At 41.9% G+C, this 23,468-nt stretch overlaps 1 protein-coding gene across 15 annotated transcripts in view; it reads left to right on the forward strand.

Annotated features, from left to right (window-relative positions):
• Positions 1–23,468, forward strand: part of MAST2 (microtubule associated serine/threonine kinase 2) — a 325,477-nt gene that overhangs the window by 230,652 nt on the left and 71,357 nt on the right. For 11 of the 15 annotated variants that reach the window (XM_065553746.1, XM_065553748.1, XM_065553750.1 and 8 more), the window contains 3 exons: positions 10,145–10,220; positions 16,698–16,718; positions 19,364–19,442. In XM_065553746.1, the coding sequence (XP_065409818.1) occupies positions 10,145–10,220; positions 16,698–16,718; positions 19,364–19,442 (176 nt within the window). Of the gene's footprint in view, positions 1–10,144; positions 10,221–16,697; positions 16,719–19,363; positions 19,443–19,740; positions 19,859–23,468 lie in introns of those variants that run through there. The other 4 variants (XM_065553747.1, XM_065553749.1, XM_065553752.1 and 1 more) reach the window with 2 other exon arrangements.

Raw genomic sequence — 23,468 nt, forward strand, 5'->3', positions numbered from 1 at the left:
AAGAGAGAATGGTTACTTAACCTGCAGCAACTGTGATTCTTCAAGATGTATTGTTCACACCAATTCTGTGACTCACCATGCATCCTCTCTAGGCACAGCCCTTTCTTATAGAATTCTTATTGACAAAGGAACTGAGTGCAGATTGTGACTGCCTCACTGCACCTTGCCCTCTCAGCTGCCGGAAGCAACCCCAAAAGAATCCAATTTTATGCACATGGGATGCCTGCACACCAAGAACTGAATCTGTGTGGACAGCACATCTCGAAGAACCACAGTTACTGTAAAGTAAGTAACTGTTCTTTTCATTATGTTCAGAGTTCCTTACGCTGGATGACAGTGTATCCCCTAACTAACGCTCAAGAGGAACTACAAATTGGTAGCAGCTCAGCGGGAAGTAGCCATCTGTTTCCGGGGCCTCTTATCTTGGATGGGTGACATCCAGCTACAAAAAAACAACAAACCCCTCCAGAGAGAGCCTAACCACTGCCCGATGATTTTTGACAGAATTAGCACTGTTATCTCAGGATTCCCTAAAAGCACAGTCATTGACGGACAGACTCTGTTGTGAATTATTTTAATGAAATACTCCTGTAAGGAATTCAGCATCTTCAGCTTGAATTTTAATAGAGCCCTAAAAATAGTCACCAAGGCATTTACTACTTGCTGCAGAATCTCAAAGAAAGTACCCTCAAATCCAACTGTTCTGGAAATGTCACAACGCAGAAACTTGCCATAGAGCAGTTCCACTTCCATATGTACTCACTGTTCTTTGTTTTTTGGATTACTCTCCATGCCCATAATGTTTCTTCAGAAATGGTGGTGGTGATAGCAACAGCTTTACAAAAGGAGTAGCTTAGAGAATATCAGATTTTTCACTGGTAAGAACCGTCCACCTGTCTAGGTATTTATACAGTGCTCATTACTCTTAGTCCTCATATTCCTATGTTAGGGTTTAACTGATTCCATTTTAGTTATGGAAGTGTTCAACTAAGAAGGTACAAAAAGATGCCTCTGAAAATGTGAAATGCATATTTTTGTTTGGATTGATAGTTATCTGATTGACAGAGGGCCCCAAACTCAGGTGTAGTTTGACGTCTATATTTGTGGGGGAGGCAACTCTAGTCAGACCAATGGGGTCACGCTTGAGGGTGTCAAATTCTGTGTCTGCCTGAGGTTTTCAGTTGGGGGTGGCAACCCTCCCCGGCCCCCTTCAAACTACACCCATGCCCAAACTATACAGTCCACATAAGTGTAGCCATATCACAGAAAACAGGCAGGATTTTTTTTTTTTTTTTTGGTGGGTGTACACCCAGTAGAAGACACTTCTATTCTCTTCACCATCCCATTTCTCCCAACCCACTCCCAAAATGAAAAGTTGGTCTTCGCTTTCTTGGCATTATGTCAAATTTCCCTACACCGCATTGTGCCAGAACCATGTGGCATACTGATGTCTAGAAACTAGAGTAACTGAACAGTGGTTTGTCATGGGTAATTACTTCAAGTAATCTTTTCCAGTATGTGTTCCTATGTTGCATATCGGATTTAACCTATTAATTAAAAGGATATACTTTGTAACCTCCAAGACTGAATAGTCTGTAGAGAAAAGAAGGAGAAATTACCAGATAATAGGAGTTCTCTAAAAGTAGAATACTTGAGTCACCTTTCTCCCCAAGAAAGTCATTTATCTGTAGACAAAGTCAGATTAATATTAGAGCTCTGTGTGTGTCATAAGTATTTCTCTTAAATATTCTGGACAACTTTGTGGAATGAAGAGGTCAGGCTATCATGTTTGTTTGATTCATTTCGTAACTGTACATGACAACCATGCCTGTGCACTTACACAGTTTAAAAAGCATATAGTGAATGTCAAAGCATTAAAAAGGACCACTCTCAAATGGCCTTCACTGCACTGAAAACAAACTCTTCCCTAATATCCACTCCATAATCTCACTTGCAAACTTTAAACACCAATAGGCATACAAACAAGCTAGGAAGGGTTCTTAGAAGGATTCATTTTACTAGGTGCCATTCACCACAAAATTAAATTCATCTCAACACCTATACCATAAGGTTCCTCTTGCTGGGATTTGCCAATGAGATCAGTGTGCATGGAACAGTAAAGCTCTTCCTGAATGGATTGTATTTTAACAGCAGCAGAGAGTCCTGTGGCACCTTATAGACTAACAGACGTATAGGAGCATGAGCTTTCGTGGGTGAATCCCCACTTTTTCGGATGCATGTACCCACAAAAGCTCATGCTCCTATACGTCTGTTAGTCTATAAGGTGCCACAGGACTCTTTGCTGCTTTTACAGATCCAGACTAACACGGCTAATACGGCTACCCCTTTGATACTTGTATTTTAACAGTCCTTGATGCTGGAAAATGCATTTCCTTACATTTGAAACAGTATAAAGGGGGACCAGCTGAACTAGTGTTTCCCCATCAGCTGAGGATGCAGTACCAAGTTCCGGATGTTCAGAGAAGGGGGTTTCTGTGATCTTTTTCTTTTTTAAAGGGTAAAACAAGGGAAAATGATGGATGCTGTGACTTCCCTGTGATCAGCTTCAGGCTCTGTTTTATTTACAAAGCAAGCAACCACTAAAAACTGTTCTAGGAACTTTCATTGGCTGTTTCACCTGAGATGTGTTCTATACAATACCATGTATGGTTGTAAGTCTGCTTGTCTACCCCTGTGTGAGGGATTCAATCCTATGAATATTATTGCCAGAGAACTCCAACTGCAAATACTGTTAATAGTTTGCTTTTAAAACACTATTTAAAATCTTACTATCAAACTGTATTTTGAATAGTTAACATACTGCTCCATTTACTCTTCTAGCTCTACACCTTAGTTTGTTAAAGGTCAGATCTCTCTAATACAGAGAGTATTCCAATAATGATGTACTTCAGAACATTAGCAGTGGCCAATTGTGCATATTTTTGAAAATTCAAATGAGTAGAATGAGGATTCTATTTAAAATGTACTGTAAAACTTTGGCAGAGGAGTCATGACAAGAAACATAATAGTGCATTATTAACAAACATACCGGAAAAATAAAATGCAGAAAATTGTGATAAGACCATATGAGTACAAATAATATAGCAGGACCTATTAGTACCATGTATAATCCTCACCTTTGTAATATTCAAATTCTATTTAAGATTTTAAGCAACAAAATGATGGCTACATTATAGTCATTTACTCTATTCCAGGTATCTTCACAGTCCTGTTGCGCCTGACCCCTTGAACTCCCACAGAAAGCAAAATCAAACCAAACAACAAAACAGAGAACCTTGCATTAGAAACTACAGTCACCCTCCCTCCCCAAAAAATCAAAACAAAAGCAAAACCCAGAATACATAACTTGAAGTCGACTATCTGCTTTGAAGATGAAATCTTCATTCTGGAGAAGCCTGTCACAGGTCCATAATTAAGACTGAATTGAATTTGCCCTTAAAGGAGGGATTCATTCTCTTGATTTATATGAAGAATAGAGCAGAGTATTCTTCCCCAAAGTACAGCATTTAGTGAGGTTCCTGAATGAATTTTCTGAGAACTTGCAAGTAGATGTGCTTATTAGTTATCCATTTAAAGTTAGTTAATATTTCTTTAAGCAATGTAACACTCTGCATCAACTTTTTTTGGGTTCCAAATAAGCTCAGCTCAAGCATTGTCTATCTACATAAAAATTGGCAGACAGGTCAATCTTGAGTAGAACATATGCAATGGGTAGTCTTTGAAAATAGATTGTTAGGCTCAATGGTAGTTTTTTCCATTATTTTTCCATAGCTGAAAGTTTCTCCTTTAGCAGAAGCTTAAAAAGAATGTTCTTCTTCAGACAAATTAATGAAGAATTGCCCTTTGTGAAAATGGTTTCATTCTCATAGTCCCAATGGGACTCAGGCCACAGGCTGCACTCCGTTAGTACAGCCCTTTTCAAAATGTCCTCTATTTCTCATTGTTCCCCAAAGGACCAAAGTCACAGGCTGCCTTTAGTCCTGCTGCTGCCTCCGTTCACCTGCTCCTCTCAGTGTCCCTCTCTGCATCCTGACAGAGGAGGGAGTCGTCATCTTCCCTGAGGACAGCTTGATTTCACTCTCATTGGGAACAATGGGAGGCAATGTAAAAATGCTTTTACCAAAAATTGCTTACTTAAATTTCTCTGGAAACGTAGTCATTCTATGTTTTGCATTTATGAGCTGACTTTGAAATGCTTCAATAATTTCTCCTTCCCCCAGGCAGTTAGAGCTCTACTTATCCAAGGCCTTATCCTGACATTCACTTCACTTTCTTGAATACTGCAGGCATCTATTTTCCCATCAAAGGCGGGGATATTTATTCTAGTAACTTTCATTATGCTCATATTAAGTGCCTGACTACCGCACACTTCGCTTGGCGAGAGAAAACCCATATTAGTATTAGTATTATTCTGCTAATTCACTGTAGAGTTTACCAACTAAGCTAGTGTCATTTAACAAGGCATTTTAATACTAGTAGGCTGGTTTGGGCTCACATTTATCTTTCCTCTCCTTAAATAATTTAATCATGTGCAGTCAAATTATTTTTCAAACAGGACTATATTAATGTGAACTAGAACCTTTTAGTTCGCGCCTGTAGCGCCCAGAGAGGAGAGTTTGCACTGGTATTCATATCCCATACTATGAACTGCAGGTCAGTGTAGACATAGTCCCAGTTTCCTAATAATGAAACATAGCTGAATTGGAGGCTCATTCCATTTAGCTTTAGCTTTAGCAATCTTTAGTATAATTAAAAACTTATAATCAAAATAATTTTGAGTAACTGAACTAATTGAGTAATGAGACTTTTTCAAATTTCAGTATTATCTATGTGGGTGTTTTAACACTTTTCAGTGTGCACAATCTGGTACAGAGATACTGTACCACTAATTCCTTGGTATCCTTTATATGACATATTTCTATCCAGACTCTGGAATTTTAATTAGGTCCCATGTGAGTGATGTCTAGTTCAAAAATGAAAAGCAATTAGTTCTTCTACTCTACTCAAGTCTGGGTGAAGCTTTTAAGAAGCTTCAGGGAGAAGGGGAATTTCTACTTTCCTTTAAACATTTCCCAGTACTACTGCATCTGCTGTAGTTGAAGAAATTTTAATAAGAGAAGCCTAAGTGCGTTGGTCTCACCCGGCAAAGATGATATAAACCTATTTATTCTGTGAGCAAAGGTATATTCTCCTGTTGTTCAAGGGTTAGAATTGCTACTATTGGATCTGAGACTCCTCACTCTTAGTCTCAAGTGGTGCTTTTACAAAGAGTGACTACTCATTAGATAAATCAACACACTGTTACAAGAAAGTTAATGATATAGGACCGAACCTTTACATGTCCTGGATATGGTCAAGGGAAAGGGAGTGTGGCTGAGTCATCCTTTCAGTTTAGCAATCCCAGAATGCCCTCATTGGGCCACAGGCAGCCATTGCTTCATTAAAGTTGCACCTCCCGTCCACAAACATGACATTCAACATAGAGGCTGAAGGGCCTGAAAACCTCAGAGACTGCAGTCACGCTGCATGCTGTGCATAACTCATGTATTTTCAGTCCTGTCCGCAAAGCTGGAAAGCAATAACAGAAATGGCCTGCCAAGCTGAGGAGCACGAATTCTGAGAAGGTTCCATGACTCCCACGTGGTTTAATAATAAGCCACACATCAAGTTTTTAGGCCAAATCTAAAATCCATTTCATAGCCTCTCTGAACGTTATTAAGCAATGTGCACAGGGATTGCTGTTCATACATTTTAAACCGTTACACTTTCTAATATTTCAGCTGATTTCCTAGATTTTTCAGCTTTCCCACACTCTTGGTCCACCTGTTGATATGAATTCTCTACTAAACTAAAAGTTCTTGGCAACAAATCTTTTTCAGAGGTCAAAGTCTCTTCAAAAAGTTAATTTTAATTGATGTGCATTAATTAAACCTAAAAATTAAAATACAATTAGCATACGTCTCATATGAGTAAGAAGAATGGACTATCCTCTAATAATCCACTATAATAAGAGAACAAATGAATTAATGTATATAGTTTTGCATTTATATATTCTACTGCACATAGAAATGTACTCAATCTAGTAAGCATTTTTTAATCTCAAATTTTATTTCATGTGCACGCCACTTAAATATTATGCGTCTATCAATAAACTGAAGGATAAATAACTTATAAACCCTGTTTTTGTTTTAAAAACTGGTCCCAGCATTAGAATTTTAGAGTAGTTTACATTTTAATGTTAACAAAACTTAAGCTTTGGTTTGGTTAGGTATGCAGTACCCTCAATTAATGTCAGCTCTATTGTTAAAAACATTGGCTCTGTTTACCAGTACTACGTATCAGAAAAGATCACATTTACATGTGAATTTTGGATTAATATCTTTGATACCACTGAAGAACTTTTGCTCATAATTAAATTTCTAAGCATTTGGAAAAAAGACTTTCCATTTTCCAATTTCTGTTTATTTTTAAAAGAATAAAATGTGCAATACTTTAGATATATGGATAGTTGAGTGATTGGCACTCCACCTACCTAAAACCTCCTGCCACCTGACTTCCCTTGCCCCTTTTTATTACCCTCTCAAGCATGCAATTAAAAAAAACCCTTATCCCAACCTACCTCTCCAACCATTGTCCAATCTCCCTCCCCCTTGCACGTCTATGCATCATGAACACATCTCTAATTCTTCCCTTAAAACTCCATTTTAAGAACATAAGAACAGCCATACTGGGTCAGACAAAGGGTCCATCTAGCTCAGTATCCTGTCTTCCAACAGCGGCCAATGCCAGGTGCCTCAGAGGGAATGAACAGATAATCATCAAGTGATCCGTCTCCTGTTGCCCATTCCCAGCTTCTGGCAAACAGAGTCTAGGGACGCTATCCCTGCCCATCCTGGCTAATAGCCATCGATGGACCTATCCTCTGTGAATTTATTTAGTTCTTTTTTAAGTTTATTCTACAGTTTTTGTACAGCTATTTTGGTTAGATATGTGATTTTTTTTTTACTGAAGTAGTTATGCAACCCCTAGTGTAGATGCTGTTTATTACTGTTTATTACAGTTTATTACTGGCATAAAGGCACCGTATGTTGATATAGCTTATTTCCCTTCCCATATAAGCACCTTTATAGCAGTACAACTGTTCCACACTAGAGAGTTGTACCACTTTAACTAAACTGGTATATGCTTGATGTTGCTGGCATTGTAAGTTTCATTGTTTTAGGTCAGCATCAATCCTGCTTGGCATCAACCTCAACCAAGACAAAGAAGGTTCATGTTCCTTGTTAATATAGGAGAATGGCTTGTAGAAGCACATATAAAGAGAAGAATCTTTGATATCCATTATCTCACCATGCCCATCAAAGTAGAACTCTCATTCCTTAGCTACTGTTGAAAACCAGCCACCACGGGAGCACCTAGCAAACTCAACAGTGGATGCAGCCACATATGCCTGAATGCACAAATGCACCACAAAACCAGTTATATACCTGATACACACAGATGATATTTGCATCCTCTGGACAGATGATTTAAGTCCCTTGTAGACTTCCACCACAACTTCAACAATCATCACCCGTCCATTAAACGTTCTCTGGAACACTCCCACACCAGCATCAAATTCATGGACAATATGATCGGCTTCAACAATGGAACCCTCCAGACAACCATATACAAACACACCAAGAAATCTGTTATCTACGTTCAGGCACTCAGATACTATAGAATATGCTCTGAGGAGAAAGTCCAGGTTATACACCTTAAGACATTTGAAACTGCCTTCACCACAAGACAAGGACGCTCCACCAGAGAAGATGATTGCATCATGAAACGGACCACCCAATGCCCCGAGAGAACCTGCTTCAATACAGAAATAAAATCATAGAAGATTAGGGTTGGAAGAGACCTCAGGAGGTCATCTAGTCCAACCCCCTGCTCAAAGCAGGACCAATCCTCAACTAAATCATCCCAGCCAGAGCTTTGTCAAACCGGGCCTTAAAAACCTCTAAGGATGGAGATTCCACCACCTCCCTAGGTAACCCATTCCAGTGCTTCACCACCCTCCTAGTGAAATAGTGTTTCCTAATATCCAACCTAGACCTCCCCCACTGCAACTTGAGACCATTGCTCCTTGTTCTGTCATCTACCACCACTGAGAACAGCCGAGCTCCATCCTCTCTGGAACCCTCCTTCAGGTAGTTGAAGTCTACTATCCAATCCCCCCCTCACTCTTCTCTTCCGCAGTCTAAATAAGCCCAGTTCCCTCAGCCTCTCCTCGTAAGTCATGTGCCCCAGTCCCCTAATAATTCCTGTTGCCCTCCGCTGGACTCTCTCCAATTTGTCCACATCCTTTCTATTGTGGGGGGCCCAAAACTGGACGCAGTACTCCAGGTGTGGCCTCACCAGTGTCGAATGAAGGGGAATAATCACTTCCCTCAATCTGCTGGCAATGCTCCTACTAATACAGCCCAATGTGCCATTGGCCTTCTTGGCAACAAGGGCACACTGCTGACTCCTATCCAGCTTCTCGTCCACTGTAATCCCCAGGTCCTTTTCTGCAGAACTGCTGCTTAGCCAGTCGGTCCCCAGCCTGTAGCGGTGCATGGGATTCTTCCTTCCTAAGTGCAGGACTCTGCACTTGTCCTTGTTGAATCTCATCAGATTTCTTTTGGCCCAATCCTCCAATTTGTCTAGGTCACTCTGGACCCTATCCCTACCCTCCAGCATATCTACCTCTCCCCCAAGCCTAGTGTCATCCGCAAACTTGCTTTGGGTGCAATCCATCCCATCATCCAGATCATTAAGAAGATGTTGAACAAAACCGGCCCCAGGACTGACTTCTGGGACACTCCGCCTTATACCGGCTGCCCAACTAGACATCGAACCATTGATCACTACCAGTTGAGCCTGACAATCTAGCCAGCTTTCTTCCATCTTATAGTCCATTCATCCAATCCATACTACTTTAACTTGCTGGCAAGAATACTGTGGGAGAGTGTATCAAAAGCTTTGCTAAAGTCAAGCTATATCACGTCCACTGTTTTTCCCATATCCACAGAGCCAGTTATCTCATCAGAGAAGGAGATCAGGTTGGTCAGGCATGACTTGCCTTGGTGAATCCATGTTGACTGTTCCTGATCACCTTCCTCTCCTCCAGGTGCTTCAAAATGGATTCCTTGAGGACTTGCTCCATGATTTTTCCAGGGACTGAGGTGAGGCTGTAGTTGCCTGGATTCTCCTTCTTCCCTTTTTTAAAGATGGGCATTGTATTTGTCTTTTTCCAATTGTTCAGTACCTCCCCCGATCGCCACGAGTTTTCAAAGATCTTTTCCTTCAGCTTACTAACACATTGGAATTTTCATTTTCATGATAGAAAAGTGTACTTAATAAATACATTTATCTTAATTTCCACTGTTCTGAAATACAGTAAATTATTGATGGGCAAAGAGTTGTTTTTTAAAATACCACATTTATGTTACGGTCCATTCCTGCAAGCATTTACTCGTAGGTGTACTGTTTTGCTACCATGAGCAATTCCACTGGAATATATTCACAGTAAGGAGCACTATGTTGGGTTTGCAAGATTGTGCACTAAAATACATTTTATTGACAGAGTGCAATCTGCACCAATGCATCATACAGTGGGAGGACAGAAGTACTTCCTTAAAAATCCTCCTTAATCTTGAGTAGAATGTAATCAGCTTCATTTCTAATTATCGTTTCTCATTGCGAAATATTGGGTTAACTCATACAGAAGAATCATTTAAAAAAATCCAAGAACAAATATATTGTATATAGTTGTTGCATTGTGTGCTACTTAGTTTTTGTTGGCAATTTAAACTGGAAAATCCACATCTTAACTTACATTCTAAAAAGTAAGGAGAAACATTAATTTCATGGTAGAGAGAAAAAATCAACTTTCCATTTTTTTTTCACAGTCAAAAAAATATTTAACAAGCTATTGCTCAAGCTATTAAAAGGTTCAACGATCTTGGTTATTTGTAACTATAGATCTTAATCAAAACTGTTCATGTAGCATGTCAACTCACTCATCAAATATTATGACAAGAAAGTTATTTGTTGTGAATGTAACACAAATGTAAATGTTCCCCACTTTCTCAAACAGGCAGCAGTCCTTTGGACAGTCCCAGGAATTTCTCTCCCAACGCACCTGCTCATTTTTCCTTTGTTCCTGCCCGTAGGTAAGTTAGCACATTTTGTTTCTTATGACTGGCATGTGAAAGCCACCTGAGTGTACTGCGTATTTTCTACTTTGGAAAGTAGTTACCATTTAGAGGTTTTTAGGTTCTGTTTCATATTCAGATTAGACTGTGATTTTAGAGTCTAGGAATGTCTTCAACATTCCTGTGTTTTCTCTACAGGTACTGATTGTCACTCCATTGTTCTTATTTATTGTTTTTTATTTAGATTGCAGTTGCACATTTTGGGTGCTACTGCAAGGTGCTTTCCAAACATGGGAGATGATTCAGAGTCTCTGCATGAGGGACATGCAGTCTAAAAAAAGTCAGAGACAGAAGGGTTGGAGAGCAAAGGATGGGATAAAACAAGGTGATAAGGGTGATGATAGACACATAGTTTATTAGTCACATTTCCATGGCACTCTTTCAGATCTCACTTCCTAATCAGTAGATGAAGTGTGTTTTAAGGGATCCTGAACGTCTCCTTTTTAAAGAAACCTATTTGTTCATGAAGCCAATCAAATTCTACATATTTGTTCATCAATTCTTGATCTCTTTGCTACCCATGATATTTGAATCTCTTTTTTTGATTATAGTAATTTAGAATGAAATACTCAATTTACCAAATAGATAAATGTCTGCACCATAAGACTGGTTGCAACCTGTCTTTTTCTCTGTCTGTTCCCAGTCTTTGATCATGACAAGGAAACAGTGGCCATTAGCAATATTGCTATAGAAAGGAGAAACCGGTAATAGGTTACATTTAGTATTAATTTAACATTTGCAAAAGGAAAGCGTAGTGTTTCACTAGCATAATACAGAGGGATTGAAATGTGGAGAGGGCAGTTGCCTTGTTGACAAGTTTAGGAAGGGTGTTCCTATGTAGTTGGTGGTGTGGGGAACCTCACATAACAGCTGCTAGTCACATCACCTAACGTACTTTTGGAAGGAGCTCAGATTCCATGGTGATGGGTGTAGTGTAAGAAACAATAGAAGAGAAGGTGTGAAGACAATTGTGAATGAAACAGATAAATGAATTTGGCATCCTTAGCAGAATAGAGGGCACAGACACAAAGAGAGAGTAGTTGAATAAGTAGCAAGGAGCAGATAAATTTTGGGCCTTGAAATCAAGGATAAGACTGAACCTGATGTGGTGTATGTGGGGGAGGGATTCTAAGAGGGTAGTAAGATCAGATTCATGTACGAGGAAGATGCTCCTAGTGGCTGCATTTTGCTTGGACTGGAATAAACCATCTGAGTGTTGGCCAGAGAAGCAGAGGTTGTGGTAATCAAGATGGGAGATGATGAGGGCCTACACAGGAATTTTAGCTTGATAGATAGAAAGGTGAATCTTAGAAATGCTCTGGAGGAAGGAAGTGGCAGGATTTGGAAACAGTTGCAATATATGGGGCAAGGAGAAGTCAAAGATTGCCCATGGGCGATGGTCCTGGGTGTCAGATAATTCAAGGAAAGCCTTTGTTAGTCAGTCACTTGAGTTGCTTCCCACCTCTGACACCTCTATATATTGCTGGCAGCAGACTTTATGCTGTTTATCAGGCATCACATAAGGATGAGTTATTGTTAGTCACAAATGTCATGGTTTCATATTAATTATCTGGATCCATACCTGTTATACAGGGGACGGGGCGAGGAGGAGGCAGGCAGGAGGGAAGAGAGCAGGTTCAGTACACATGGGTTAAATGCATCCTATTTAAAAAGGGAGGTCAGATCCTGAGCAGGTGTAAATCAGTGTAGCTGCACTGAAGTCAGTTGCCAGCAGCCTGGGATCTGGTTCCAGGACTGCATGAAGGAAAGCTTTTGAGAAAACTGGAGGCATAACTTCCTGCAGTTGTTGGCTGTTACAACAATTTTAACAATATTGCTTTTAAAGCCCTCTTCAAAACAGAAAGCAAACCTTGTAACAGTGTAACCTCAGCGGAGCAGTGCATTGTATTTCATAGGTGGGTTTGTGATGACAGCGATGGGAAAACTCAAACCTGCCCCTAGCAAATACCATCGATGATTTTACAAGACATTTGCTGCAATGTCGGCCTTTCTGGCTGAGCATTTATTGTTTAAACAGTGACCTGGAAATCATGAATTGTGCAACGATTAATGCTACAGAGCTCCAAGGCCACAACCTGCTTGTAGCTTGTTGCTTCTTTTTTTTAATCAATCCTGGCAAGCAGGGGCAAGGGGGGGGAGAGAGTTAGGGGTGCACAGCGGGGGCTCCCCCGGTCCCAGACTATATGCCGGGGGAATCTAGTCACATAGAGAGTTGGGGTTCTTAGGGATTGGCTTGTTCTGGCCTTGTTTTGAGATGGGATTAGCTTGATTTTTGGCTTATTGTGAAAGTCGGGGTGCTTATTTACTGCATGGAAGTTGGCAACTGCTTCTAAGTTAGGGTTCCAAATGCAGATGACGGTGGGTAATATTTAACTCCAAATAACATACTGTTTTCATAGATTTTTTTAAATGGCTTTTACAGACATATTTCTATTCATGTTTCATTTTGTAAAACTATTTCTTTTACAAAACTTATATGGGGGCATCAAGTGCCTGGCACCTTAGCTTTTTGCCTCAGGAGAAAGGTGCTGTGAAAAGACTATAGAAATAGAAGTGCTGCGATGTGGGGATCAAATTCCATCCCAGAAAAGGAGGGGCTGGAAGCTGTGCAAAGAGAGCTCTTGAGAGCCGTAAGGAATGGGGGAGAAGGGGGGGAAGTGTGTCACCTTTCTAGTAAACTCCTCTGCCAGACAGAAGTGGTGAGAGAACCTGCTTCCACACGTAGCTGCATCAAGCATTCCTCTGGAGAGAGGGCTGCTGTTCCTTTTGGCTTTTAATGAAGGGAAGGGGAGGACAAATGGGAGATTTGGGAGGCTCAGGGCCCCCTCTATCTATAGCTTTACTAAAATACATTTTAATTTGGTCTAAGTTGTGTGTTGATGCTCAGTTTAAAATGTAAAATTGTTTCAAATTGTTTTTATTTGAACAAGGAACAAAAAAAAAAGGAAGAGAAAAATGACATCAATATTTAAAATAGCCAAGATACCAGTAGCACTAAATCCTTAAAGTCTGGGTTTAGTTGTCCTGGCACTGCTGGTGCAGCTATATTTAGTGGATCACTCCGCTGTGTTGCCAGGAGAATTTCTGTGCCTTGGGTCATTGGAAAGTACTATGCTTCCTTATCTTATCTGAGCAGAATTTTCCATCTCTCTCAAACATTATGCCATCGTTGTGTGGGCCGTAGAGATCATCCACCTCTGACCCTTTCCTCTCTCATAGGCCCTGCCATCAAGTAGAAATGGATTCTTCCTCTTCGAGTGCTTGCTCATGTCGATTCCATTCTAGGTGTGTGCGTGCCCACATGCGCGGGTGTCGAAGATTTTTGCCTTAGCGGTGTCCATAGGGTCAGCAGAGTGCCACGCTCGTGTGTCGGTATATCAGGCACCGCTGGCCCTACACCCTCTCAGTTCCTTCTTACTGCCCATGGTGGCTAGTTAGTGCACTTTCCTTGCATAGCAAGGGCTAGCGGTTTTTCATCTTTACTGACTTCGAGCCTTAGGGCATTATAAATAGTTTGTTTATAGTACTTGGTGTTAAGTAGTTAGTAGTTAGAGTTTTAGCGGGAACTTCGCCTCAGACGGGGCATGCCCTGGTCTCCCAGGTTTAAGCCCTGCACGGACTTCCTGTAAGTAACCCCCATAGCAGCTGCCTCAAGTGCTTGGGGGAATCACACGTGAGAGATAAGTGTCATATTTGTAAAAACATTTGGGCCCGCACGCAGAAAGAGCGGGATGTTTGTTTACGGGGTCGCCTCATGGAGTCCGCCCTTCGCCCAGCTTCCATGCTGCCCCGCCAGGGCTTGCCGAGTACCTCAGCCTTGGTGCACAGTGTGCCCCGGCACTGAGCTCCACCAGGCACCATTTCTCATTGCCAGTGCCCAAAAAGATAGCAAGGAAGCACGGCTTTCCGGCACTAGTCAAGAACGGCCATGAATCATCGGGCAAGGGACTCACTTCAGGTTGCCTTGCCACTCCAGAGCCACGTGTTCGTGCCTCCCTGGTAGGGGCCCATAGCTCCTTAAAAGGTCCACCAACGACTTCCAGGAGCAGCATGGGACCTAAAGCCCTGATGGCACCAATGCCTTCACAAGCTCCCCTGGTGCCGAGAGAGTAAAGGCCTCCACCTGCGCCGCTGACACAGCACATGCCGCAGGAAGCAGCAAAGGCTCCCCAGAAGGGCAAGCCAGCCGCTAAGACCACTCGGGGCAGTGGAGCACTGCTGATCCCCGAGACAAAGCAGTGCTCTCCACCTCCATGCTGCAGATCGCTGGAGTCGCAGCACAGATCCTCTGGGGCTCACCCTCGGTCACCGGAACCGCAATCACGGTCCCCGCCGTCTCAACGCAGATTGCCTAGAGGGAGACACCAGTCTCTGTACTAACGGTACCATTCGCCTTCCCGCCGGTCATCCTCGATTGGCCTCATCAGCTCTGGTTCGGCACGCTGCTAGACCTTTCGGTAGCCTCCCTGCTGCAGCTATCTCTCTGGCCAGGCCTGCTGCACCCGAACCTGGCGGCGTTGCACTTGACAGCATGGCTACTGCATGGCTGAATGCAAGAAGAGCGGGAATGCTCAGCCCGGGTTCAACAGGTCTTGTTGGGTAGGAGAAAGCCCTCCACCAGAACAATTTACCTGGCCAAGTGGAGAAGGTTTATGTGCTGGGCTTCGGAATGACTTATCCTGGCTGAGCAGGCCTCGCTGAAGGTGATACTGGATTATCTTCTGCACCTCAAACTCCAGGGCTTGTCCCTGTCATCGATCAGGGTCCCCCTGGCCACTATTCCGGCTTTCCATCCTCCATTCCAAGGCAGGTCGGTCTTCGTTCATGACATGATGGCCTGGTTTTTGAAAGGTCTGGAGTCTCTCTACCCTCATGTCTGGGACCCTGTCCCTTCCTGGGACTTGAACTTCATGTTGTCAAGGCTCATGGGGCCTCCCTTTGAACCTCTGGCTTCCTGCTCTCTCCTGGAAGGTGTCATCCCTGGTTGCCGTAACGTCTGCTCACATGGTGTCTGAGATCAGGACACTTACTTCAGAACCACCCTATACCGTATTCTAGAAGGATAAGGTCCATCTCTTGGTCGCACCCAGCGTTCCTGCCCAAGGTAGTTTCCCAGTATCATACCGGCCAGGACATCTACTTATCTGTCTTCTTCCTAAAGCCTCATAAATGGGAAGAGGAACACAGGTTGCATTCCCTGGACATCAGGAGGGTGCTGGCCTTTTACATCAACAGGACAAAACTGTTTCATAAGTCAACACAGCTGTTCGTTGCAGTGGCCGACTGGACGAAAGGTCGCCCAGTGTCTGCTCAAAGGATTTCGTCCTGGATCACTGCCTGCAAAAGTGCCTCCACCAGCAATAGTCACGGCGCACTCAGCTAGAGCGCAAGCGTCATCAGCGGCCTTCCTGACTCAGACGCCGATCCAAGAAATCTGTAGAACTGCTACCTAGTCATCTGTTCCATACATCCCGTTATGCACTTACCCCGCAGGCCTGGAACGATGCTGGTTTTGGCAGGGCAGTGCTGCACGCTGCAAGACCGTGAACTCCAAGCCCACCTCCATTGACACTGCTTGTGAGTCACCTAGAATGGAATTGACATGAGCAAGCACTCGAAGAAGAAAAAACAGTTACCTACCTTTCGTAACTGTTGTTCTTCAAGATGTGCTGCTCATGTCCATTACATTACCCGCCCTCCTGCCCCTATGTCAGAGTTGCTGGCAAGAAGGAACTGAGAGGGCCTAGGGCTGGCGGCGCCTGATATACCGACGCATGAGCGCAGCACTCAAGGGGGCGCCACTGCCAATCCTACAGATATCGCTAAGGCAAAAATCTCCGATGACTGCGCATATGGGCGCGCACATACCTAGAATGGAATGGACATATACAACACATCTCGAAGAACAACAGTTACTAAAAGGTAGGTAATTGGTTTTTGTGCCCATGTTCTTCCCTCTGCATTTGACCTATTCTCTTCAGAGATGATCCTTTTTGTACAGTATTTATGGCTTCTCTTCCCACAGTACAGAACTGTGACCAGTTGATCCTTCAGCATTATGGAAAATATTGCAGTTCTGGTTGAGAAAGCAGCATGCTAGTTTTAAGGCCAATAGGTTCACCACTAAATCTTGTAGGGCGGCCCTCATTTTAAGTAGCGGTTAATCAAAAATCTGACCGTAGGCAGTTGACGATAAGCATTCAGTGAGTATTTTTCAAACCCACAGAGTCAGTATATTCAGAATTCTCCCAGTATGAAGGAGATATCCACTTCTGTCCATGCAATATTGTGTGACATTCAGTAAAAGTGACTGTAATGGTAATAGTCAAATTTTGTTACTGGTTTTCCAGAAATCACATTCATGATTTTTATTTTTCCCTTCCTTATTATCACTGCACAATTTCTTCAATTCAGCCATGGACACAGAGCAGACAGGTAAAGGGTATATCAGATATATATTGCTGCTGTGTGTATGTAATGCTTTTGCATGATTGTATTATGATTTGTGGCTAATGAGTATGTGTGCTGTAATAACCCCATTTAGGCATTCAGCATTTACACTTTGAGAATAGAAATTTTGAGTCTTTGTATAGCAACTTATAATTAACAGGGATCCCTCCAGGAGAAAATGCTTTGTTCACACAACACTTTGTCATGGTGAAGTTGATTTAGTCTACATTGCGTGATGTTAACACAACTGCCACAAACACACTTGCTTTAAAATTACTTTTTAGTAGGCTATGTATGGCCAAAGTTGTTTGTTTTGCCAATGTTTCATTGTCCCAGCAGGGATAATACCAAAATGAAATAAATGACCTAAAGTTCTCTTTTGTTCCTAGCATCCCTTCCTAAATTAGTACTGCATCACTTTTTATATCTTTTCCTCTTATTTTACATATTGAAGTAATTTTGAAACATTTTGCTAATTGAGGAAGTAATTTTCTTTGAAAGTCTTGCTGTCTATTTCTTGAATTTTTGAAAAAGAAATTTTGCTAGTTGCATACTGATACTCTTTGTTGGCAAGATACACAGCTGGTCTTCATTACATTGATTGCTTAACACGCTTCTCAATGTTGCATCAATTTTTGTGGAAATGGCACCAAGAACTGAGACTTGCCATCTTGGGATAGTTTAAGTGGAGCTAAGGGGAATGGGAGATAGTTTTTACATCTTTGCAATCAAAATATGAAAATCCTTTGAAGAGGAAAATGGACCTAATCTGTCATTTTGCATCTGTTCAATAATATTTGTGCTTTCTAAAAATCTCTCATCTAATATGTCTGTCTGCTTATGTGGCCCTCATTGCCATAGTATTTGGGCCTCTCTCAATCTTTAATGGATTTTATCTCCTCAACACTCTTGTGAAATAAGAAAGAAGTATTGTCCCCATTTTATATATGAAGGAATTGAGGCACGTGGTAAGTTAAGTGACTTGCCTAATGTCACATGGAAAGTCTATCTGAACCAGGAACTAAACACAGATCTCCTAAATCCCAGTCCAGTGATCAGTCTGCTACCTGATCGTGTAGCCCAATAATTCACATTGTCTGTTTACACTTGCTTTTATGGAGGTAAGAAAGGAATTTTCTGTAATGTACAGGAGATTTGGAATTTTTCAGGAATATAATAAGTTGCTGCAATATGTGGGAAGGATTCTCTTGGTATCTTGCCAGAAACACCCTATGTCTAAATGGGGTTTTAACTAAGGCATGCATTAATAAGAATTGGTTATAAAGCTTAAACTTTTATGATTTTGTGCATGAAGCATGAACTTTTTTTTGTATTCTTTCAGAGATAAATATATTTATTCCCCTCTCTGGTGCTCAAATAGTTTTATTACTACAAGGAGAGGCACATGTCAATATAAGAAGGTTGTAGTTCAGGAAAGCATCCTTATTCAGGAAAAAACTAAAGCATGGGCTTAACTTCCACTACATGCTTTAAGAACCTTCCTGAACCAAGGGGCCTACATGGGTGGGTAATGGAGAGATGGCAGTCACTCCAGAGCAAAGGTTAACTGAGTTTCCATTATAAATCCAAGTTTGGTCCTCTACTAATAACAAAAAAATCCTGTCATATACCCATGTACTGTATATAAATTGCACCAAAAAAACAAGAGTCTTATCTAAATTGTATTAAAAGCTCTTAATTGTTGAATTCACTCTCATTTTATGTGAACAGGTATTGATAATTTGCCTCTGTTTTTGGATAAATGATACTTATACCAGAAATCTTAATAAATGGCGGTAGTTCTATTGATGTGGAGTACAGGACAGGATGGAAACCATTATCATCCATCCCAATGTGGAATGTGAATGGGATAGAACGCTTTGGGGTTTAACAGGAGACAGAGAGACTTACTAGATTTAGCTAATGAACATAATTTTCTCCCTCCTTGAGGTTTTTTGGGGGAAATTGATGTCTCTTTTAGAAGCAATTACATATTTCATGTTTTACAGGTGTGGTGTTCAAATTACGCCACCCTTTCTGCAGTATTTCTAGTATGCATCAGTGGGTTTTTTGGTTTGTCACATTTTTTTTCTTTAACAGCTGTGTGCACAACACTCTTTCCAATGGTGAGGAGACATTTCCATAGGTTATAAATACAAGAAAGCAAATTACGACTAAGATTGTAAATAGTAGTGAGGAACGTGATCTTTAGATAATAGAATAGAATAGAAAAGTGCTATTTGGAGGGCAAAGGAGCTGCAGCAGCAGTGATCCTGAGGTGTTACCCTAAGGAATCAGCTGCTGTGACTGTCTCTTTTAATGACATTTGGAAGTATAAAGTAGATTTGTCCAATCCCAATAATGTCCACTTAAAAACAAAGGGTAAAACGGTCAAAAGTGCCTACGTGATCTAGGAGCTTAAATCCCATTGACTTTCAATGAGCTTTAAGCTCCTCACACACACTGATGCATTTTGAAAATTTTACCCAAAGTGATTTCTAGGACCACTGGATTCTCTGGAAAATGCAATCAAAATGTAAGGTTGGCAATCTATTTTAGGGGAAAACCTTCCTCAAAACATTGTCCACATTGTATCCATCAAAATAATTTCTCTTGCATCTTTTCCCCAGAACGGATGGGCGCCGCTGGTCCCTGGCCTCTCTTCCTTCATCTGGATATGGAACAAACACTCCCAGTTCAACAGTTTCAGTAAGTGGCAAAGACTTTTTCAGATAACTCTGTGTGTTTAAATACACCCTAACCCATCAACTTTTAAATCCTTGCTAAATGTTCAATATCTTTTCATTGTTTTGTCACCCTTTTATTTAATATGCTGTTTGCTTTGAAAATTATTTTAATTATCAGTTGTGCTGCTTTTTCTTCATTTCCCAGCTCTTCCCATCTACTCTTTGCCTTCAATATTCGTGCCAGTCCCACTGCCACTTCTCCATTGCACAGCTGAGGGGAACATTGCATCGGTAGTGTCAGCACTTGGAGATGGAATGCTTAATCATTAGCAAACTCTCAGCTACCTTTAAACCAGATGTGAAATTCTTGTCCACTTTTGAACTTTAGTCACCAGTGGGTAGAAGAGCTCTCTACTAACGTGCTGTCTGGGAGGAAAGGTGATAATATACACCTGTTATTCAATTTGATAATAGTTTGATTCTCTGAATGCAGCTGTACCTTCATTATATATTTTCCTTATACACATGACTGAAAGAGTCTAGACGTTTACAGCTTACCTGACCACAATATCATCAGAAGCCTAATATGCCATTATCAGAAATTGAAAGAGACCTGCACCCATTTTTCCTTAATGTCACAGTCTGACATTTCACACTGTGAATCATACTCTTCATTGTGTATCAACAGTAAATTATATTTGAAATTACATAGAAAATTCAATTAAAAGAACATTATTAATGTGCAAAATCAAGCACTCAAAAGTTAGGAAACCCCAGAATAAAATTTGCCCATGTAAACTTAATTTGTCCCTCTTGTATGTATGCATTATGATAGTCTTTAATTACATGATCGCGTTTTATTTTTTTCCATAGCACCCCTGCCCTATTCAGTGCAAAGGATGGACTGTGCTCACTTAATGAGCAGTTACTCAGTGTTTTGTTTTATCTTCATTAAGCAAAATGTGGCCTGAGGCCTTATTTACTGCTTACTATTCAAACCCTGCTCTGAAGACAGAATTGTTAATTTTCTCATGGGCTTTTCTATGGCACTCATCACAACAGTGTCTGAGTGCTTCACAAACATTAGCTAATTAATTTTCACAACACTTCTGTGAGGCAAGAGGGTATTTTTATCTGCATTTTTCAGGTGGGGAACAGACATGGGGGAGATTAAGGTAAAGAATGCCTACTAATCTTCACTAATCCCCTTCACATAACACAAGAAGCTGGGTCATCCAATGAAGTTAATAGGCAGCAATTTTCCAACAAACAAAAGGAAGTCCTTCTTCACGTAACACACAGTGAACCTGTGGGACTTGTTGCCTTGGGATATTGTGAAGACCAGAAGTATAACTGGGTTCAAAAAAGAATTAGATAAGTTCATGGCGGATAGGTCCATCAGTGACTGTTAGCTAACATGGTTGGGTGCAACCGCGTCCACCAGGTAACCCTAAACCTCTAACTGCCAGAAACGGCGACAGGGGATGGATCCCTCGAAATTGCCCTGTTCTGTTCATTCTCTCTGAAGCATCTGGCCCTGGCCACTGACAGAACCAGGACACTAGGTTCAAAGGGCCATTGGTCTGACCCAGCATGGCTGCTGCTATGTTCTTAATTTTGGGGGCCCAATTTGAGATGACGAGGACCCGATTTTAGCATTTTATATGTTCAAAAAACAACTCGCACTGATGTTATCTGCAGCTGTGAATTTTTCACACTTCTGCAAATCGGACTCCAGGGTCTCAAGTCAGGCACCCAGAAAATGAGGTACACGTAATGAGTGACCACCTGTGAGAAGTTTGGTTTAAGCGACTTGCTAGCATCACCCAGGAACTGTAGCAGAAAGAGAGAGAATTCAGTTATCCAGGGCAGCATTTAACTGTGTTAACCACATACCATCCTTTCTCTTACTGTAATCCATCCCCCTCATTCACCTTCCAACTTCTGCAACAAATGAAGCAGGGGGCCTGCAGACAACAGCCCCTTTTACTACATAACCTTGAGTCATCACCAGAGCAGGTCCATCCTGTGAACTGAATGAGGCAGAGGACTTGTGGAAAGAGAATGTATGCTCATGTCATGAAAGACTGTATCATAATGCATATGCACAAGGGGTATAAATTAAGGTAACATAAGCACCTTGATTCTGGTATTTCGTTGCTCTTGAGTGCTTATCTTTGTAACCTTGATGATGATCTTTTAACATAGTTTTTGTGTGTGTAATTTCTGAAGTTTAAAAAAAAAAAAAAAAAAAAAAACGAAAAAACAAATTATATGGAATGGTATCACATTGTCACCCAATGGTTCATCAGGAGAGTTGGAAACTTCAGATCCACTGCACTGATCTTCTCCTTGAGCCAAGGAAGTAACTGATAGCAATAGTAGGTTATCATCCTTTATGTGGACCATCATTAGAGGGGAGGATGAGACACAAGCTTTTCCAGTGAGTTTCACAAATATTTGATGACTGGAGAGTAATGATGAGGCTCAGGAATCTTGGGTTCCATTCCAGCTCTCTGGAGGGGAGTGTGCTTTAATGGACAGACGCTTCTGCCCCATCTCCTGCAACTTATCCCTGTCCCACTCCTGGCTCTTTGTGCCTTTCCCATTCTCCTCACCTACCAAATCCCAGTCTCTCTTCCTTAGGCTTCTAATCCCAGTCCTAGTCTCTGCCTTTGGTCTCACTGTCTGCTATCCCAACCACTCTGTCTCTTCCCTTCCCCATACCCAGTCCCAGTCTCCTCGCCTAGCCAATCCCAATTCCCCCATCCCACCCCAAATCTTTGTCCCCAGCCTCCTTGACCATCCTGTCCAGTTGTCCCCTCCTAACCCCTCATCCAATCCTTCTCTTCCCTCCTTCTCCATTGGTTTCCAGTCTCTCTCTCTGGGCCCCTCATCCAGCCTCATTTCCCCACCCACACATCCCATCCCTAGGTCCTCATCACAGTCTCCCCCTCTTGGATTCTCATTACCAGTCTCCCACAATTCCCAGTCACAGTTTCTCCCTATCCCCCCACTCCAGTCCTAGTCTCACGAGATTCCCTTTCCCATTCTACTCTTTTCTCTCCCATGTTGTCTGGCTTTTCTCCCTTCTGCATTCAAAATCTGGCAGCTTCATTCTTCATGCTATCTGGGCAGCAGGGCCGGGGCCTTGCTCTTAGTTCCAGTGGCCAACCCCATCCCAGCTCGGAGCGGCCATTATTAAGAAAATCTGGCTTTGGCCCTGTAACGCTGGGCTGGAGCATGCGCCGTTGTTCTGAGAAAATGGTGCGTACAGCATCCAGTCACAGTTAGGAGTCGGGAAGGGAAGGAGCACAGTCTGAAATGTGATGGTTCAACGGTTTATAACTTGGCCAAATTTGGGGCAGATTTTCACAGGCCCAGCAAAAAGCACTTCGCTGATGCAAAGGCAACCCCCTGCCAAATTTCAAGTCCTTATTCTGAAGCCTGGGGGCACTAGAGCTGTTCAAAGGGAAGGCCTGAGGAATCCTTTGACACGGGCAAAAGCCTTGGGAGGGAGGTGGGCTTCAGAGCCTGAGCTCCAACCCAAACCGCAACTTCAAAGCACTGTCTACCCATCTATGTTTGGAGTATTAGCACGAGCCCCACTACTCCAAGTCTGTCAAGCAGGGCTGGGAAGCTCACTCCCATGGGCTGTGTAGACATATATCCTAAGAGTTCACATGGCTTGAAAGGATACAGTGAGTTAGTGGCACAGGTGAGACTAGAATTTGGGAATACCAAGCTCCTGACTGGTGTGTTCGGTCCATTGTATTATATTGCCTCTTAAAACGAGAGAAACCAGTTTATTAACCCCTTCTGTTGGGCCTACCATTAGTGAGTGAAATACTGGAATGTATGGAACCAATTAAGAGTCCCCATTCTAGTGGCCTGAATTACTGTGTGTTATGCCCATTTCTCTAGTGAGAGTCAACCTGTGGTGGTCTTGGTCAATGGCAGCAACTCTGCCAGCTGAATCAATACTTACACACTTAGCTATACTGAGCTTACTAAAAGTATCTCTCTCTCTCTGTAAATTTTTCAACTT

Source organism: Chrysemys picta, chromosome 8 (genome assembly GCF_011386835.1).
Source record: "Chrysemys picta bellii isolate R12L10 chromosome 8, ASM1138683v2, whole genome shotgun sequence".
NCBI classification, from domain to species: Eukaryota; Metazoa; Chordata; order Testudines; family Emydidae; genus Chrysemys; species Chrysemys picta.